General features: G+C 49.9%; 1 protein-coding gene across 2 annotated transcripts in view; it reads left to right on the plus strand.

Annotated features, from left to right (window-relative positions):
* Window positions 1-3,505, plus strand: part of RFX5 (regulatory factor X, 5 (influences HLA class II expression)) — a 6,166-nt gene extending 2,661 nt beyond the window's left edge. For both annotated transcript variants that reach the window (XM_010857513.1, XM_010857514.1), the window contains exons 6-10: window positions 55-174; window positions 316-397; window positions 697-898; window positions 1,118-1,218; window positions 1,372-3,505. In XM_010857513.1, the coding sequence (XP_010855815.1) occupies window positions 55-174; window positions 316-397; window positions 697-898; window positions 1,118-1,218; window positions 1,372-2,361 (1,495 nt within the window). In that variant the 3' untranslated portion in view covers window positions 2,362-3,505. The remainder of the gene's footprint in view (window positions 1-54; window positions 175-315; window positions 398-696; window positions 899-1,117; window positions 1,219-1,371) is intronic.
* The last annotated feature ends 556 nt before the right edge of the window (window positions 3,506-4,061 follow it).

The raw sequence follows: 4,061 nt of genomic DNA on the forward strand, positions 1-4,061 counted from the left end.
GAACCCACCCTTCTTCTCTGAGTGTTCTTCCCTCTCTGTCCCTGCCTCACTCAGGAAGTACTGCGAGAGCCTCGCGTGTTGCCGCCCGCTCAGCACAGCCAACTTTGGCAAAATCATCAGAGAGATCTTCCCTGACATCAAGGCCCGAAGGCTTGGTGGCCGGGGCCAGTCCAAGTATCCTTGACTGGAGAGGGTGGGCTGGAGGACCTGGGGAAAGAACCTTAGGGTGAGGATGTGAAGAGCTGGAAGTGGAAACAGCCCAACCTTCCTACATGGGGACCTCCAGTGTGTTGGTTACCCCTTAACTTATGTCAGATATTGCTACAGTGGCATACGAAGGAAGACCTTGGTATCTATGCCGCCCTTGCCCGGACTTGACCTAAAGGGCTCTGAGAGTGTAAGTAACAACCCTCCGACTGCACTCTTCTCCCCAAAGTAGATGGCAGAGGACTTTGGGAGGTGTTTTGAGGCCTGACACAGCCTAGGTCGTTTGGCACAGTTTCTCAGCCTATAGGATGTGCCCTTCTGCCTACGCTATGGCTGAGGCAGAGGAGAAAGAGAATTTGGGGGTTTCTGGGATGGCATGATAGAAGCTACTGCCATCCCTAGTCTGGTCTTATGGTCAACATTGGTGCCTGAGAGGGGCGCAGGGGCCTTTGTTCACAGTGTAATTGGGTGTGTCCTTCCCCTGTTTAGCCAGAAATGGGCCCAGAAGTAACCCCAGCGCCTCGGGATGAGCTGGTAGAAGCAGCCTGTGCCTTGACCTGTGACTGGGCTGAGCGAATCCTGAAACGGTCCTTCAGTTCCATCGTTGAGGTTGCCCGCTTCCTGCTACAGCAGCATCTCATCTCTGCCCGATCTGCACACGCCCATGTGCTCAAAACTGTGGGACTCGCTGGTGGGTGGACCCTGTATTACGTTCAGAGAACCCTTCAGCCACTTTCAAGCTTAAAGGCTCTCCCACATAAATGAGGAGAGAGACACCTTCTGTTCCTAGAGACCCTTCCCAGACATGCCTTAGCCCACCTCTTTCTCCTGCCTCTCTACCAGTCAGAATCACCTCCCTCCTCCATTCTGTTCCTTCCTCACCGCTTTTCCTTTTCTGGCACCTCCGCAGAAGAGGACGAACATGCCCCTCGGGAACGGTCATCTAAATCCAAGAACGGGGTAGAGAACCTGGAGGGTGGTTCTCATAAGAGACCAGAGAGACAGGTCCAGGTGAGGAAGCTGATGCCCTTGACCTTACTCCCCTGGGCTGGGGGTGTAGTACACCCTTCGCCCAGTGGGTTCAGTACTTTTTCACGTCCTGTTCCTATATTCCCTCCATTGTCCAGTCTTCCCACTTACTGTGTTCTTCTCTTTACTTTTTAGCCTCCTAAAGAGCTAGACCCCCGAGCTGGGGCTGGCCCCTCTGCACGTGGAGAGCGAAAGAAGAGTGTAGCGGAGAGCCCGGCGCCAGTAGCCAATAACCCGCAGGTTAATGCCCTAGTGGCACGGCTGCCTCTGCTCCTCCCCCGGGCCCCTCGCTCACTTATCCCGCCAATCCGAGTCTCTCCACCCATCTTGGCCCCCAAACTTTCTTCAGGCACTCTGAAAATGGCTGCACTGCCTCTGCCCAGTAGGGCTGGGGGACCCCAAGCAGCTGTTCCCATCATTAACATGATCTTACCAACGGTTCCTGCTTTGCCTGGACCTGGACCTGGGCCTGGGCAAGCTCCCCCTGGGGGGCTCGCTCAGCCAAGGAGTGCAGAGAACAGGGAAGTGGGCATAGGGGGTGACCTGGGACCCCATGACAAAGGTGTCAAGAGGACAGCTGAAGTGCCTGTGAGCGAAGCCAGTGGGCAGGACCCACCAGCTAAAGCCACAAAGCAGGATCTAGACGATACAGGAAGTGATGCCAAAAGAAAACGGGGGCGCCCTCGAAAAAAATCAGGTGGAAGTAGGGAAAGGAATTCTACCCCCGACAAGTCAGCAGCTGCTGTGGACTCAGCCCAGTCCTCAAGGTTACCACGGGAGGCATGGGCCTCTGGAGGGGAGAGCAACTCAGCTGGAGGATCAGGGGGGCCAGGGCCAGTAGGAGAGGCTGAGAAGGGGGTGCTTGCCCAAGGTCAGGAGGATGGCGCTGTTTCCAAAGGAGGAAGGGGCCCCAGTTCCCGTCATGCCAAAGAAGCAGAAGATAAAATTCCTCCTGTCACCCCAAAAGTGAGCGTCATCAGGGGCAGTAGAAGCCAAAAGGAGGCTCTTCATTTGGTCAGGGGAGAAGTAGACACCTCCGCACAGGGTAATAAAGACTTAAAGGGGCATGTGCTTCCGAGCTCCATTCCCCATGAGCGGAAAGACCCCAAAGCGGCACCCCCATGATAGGTATGTGGGAAGGAGTGTTTATAGCCCTATGTTAACTCTACCTGGCTGCCTAGAAGAGGCCCTTCTTTGCACTTGCTTCTCACTTGGCTCTTCATTCTCTTCTGTATAGACAGCTGAGGCACCCTGTCTTACATAGTGCCTGATTTTTGCCTCTCACCTTTCCAGCTCAGTCCCCTTGGCTTCAGAGTCACTAATCTGTAGTGACCCCTCTCCTGGATCCCTGCACTATCTTGTGGGAATATAGGGATGAAATACGATGAATGCCTAGGCTTGGAGTCTTTTGGTTTTAAATCATAGAAAACCTAACTCAGACTGGCTTAAAAACAAAGATTTATTGGCTCATGTGACTGGCAAGTCCAGAGGTAGGGCCAACTCCAGGTAAAGCTGATCCAGTGACTCCGTAAGTCTCTGAATACCTGATTGATTTTCCCCCTTACCTTCTGTAGGATCATCTTAAGCCTGGTCCACCTCGTGGCTGCCAGCACTTCTGGGATTCCATGTTTCCTCTCTCATGTCCAGCCAGAAAGAGAGGGCATCTTTGTGCCAGGAATCCTAGCAATAGCCCTAAGATTCACTTCGGTGAGGTCAGCCTGGGTCACACACCCATCCCTAGCCAGTCACTGTGGGCAGGAGATTGGTATAATAAATGCTAATTTGCTTATTTACGCTACATCATGGCCTGTACCTTTTGAAAAAAAAAGGCAGGATCAGCCTCCTTAGAATCACATAGATTCCTCAATGGGGACTGGGAGTGGGGAGTTCCCGGGGAGTCACCTGACACCTGGCCACTGCTATGAAGTAGGTGTGGTTTTAGCTTGCTAGGCTGAGACCAGTTATCTTCCTTCCTTTTTTTCCAGATAGTTTTGAATTTTCCTTACAGCAGCTATAACCTCTTTTCCTCTTATTCTGGTCTCAGGGAATGAGAGGGAAATCTTTCTCATTTGGAGACTAGCTCTTTAGTCTCATTTGGATAACAATCCCCCTTTTTCTTCCACCTCCTTCTCAGAGATGGGTATCCTTCATTCTCCTCTTTCTGAATTTTAGTTTTCTCCTCATTCTCAATGCTTCACTCTACTGCCTCTTTCACCAAGTAGAGTGAGGTTTACTCCCTAGTCATTTTATTAAATTCACTCTGTATCCACCAGGTGTCAGTCTCTTGTCATGTAAGTGTCAGGACTTAGCTGGACCGGGATTGTGGGTTTAGGCTGTGTGTATGGAAGGTACCTTGCCTATCTGGGAGCACCAGTAGGAAAGGAATTCAGGTATATATTTGGGAAAAGCAGTAAACCAACCAACATTAATTAAGGACCTACTTTATCTTCTGCATAGGGTAGCTTCCATCAGGGATTCTCCATTTTCTTTCAGGGAGCCTTCATTCATTTGTTCCTTTATTTCCACCATTGCAGATTTTTAAAAATTATATGTAATGTTTGATATCTATAAAGAATATATTTAACGTGAATAAGTTATGAAGCATAATAACTAAATGACTCATCACCCAATTTGTACATTAAAACATTAGAAATACTACTGAATTTCTCGTGTTCTTCCCCTAACCTATGCTCCTGGCTCTCCCTAGAGGTCACCACTATCTTTAATTTTGTGTTTATTAACTACCTGCAATATATACATACATACATATATATATATATCCTTTCCATTTATGTATATACCCTTTAAAAATGGTTTTGCTTTTT

The sequence above is a fragment of the Bison bison genome, unplaced genomic scaffold, assembly GCF_000754665.1.
Source record: "Bison bison bison isolate TAMUID 2011002044 unplaced genomic scaffold, Bison_UMD1.0 scf7180017864381, whole genome shotgun sequence".
Lineage (NCBI taxonomy): Eukaryota > Metazoa > Chordata > Mammalia > Artiodactyla > Bovidae > Bison > Bison bison.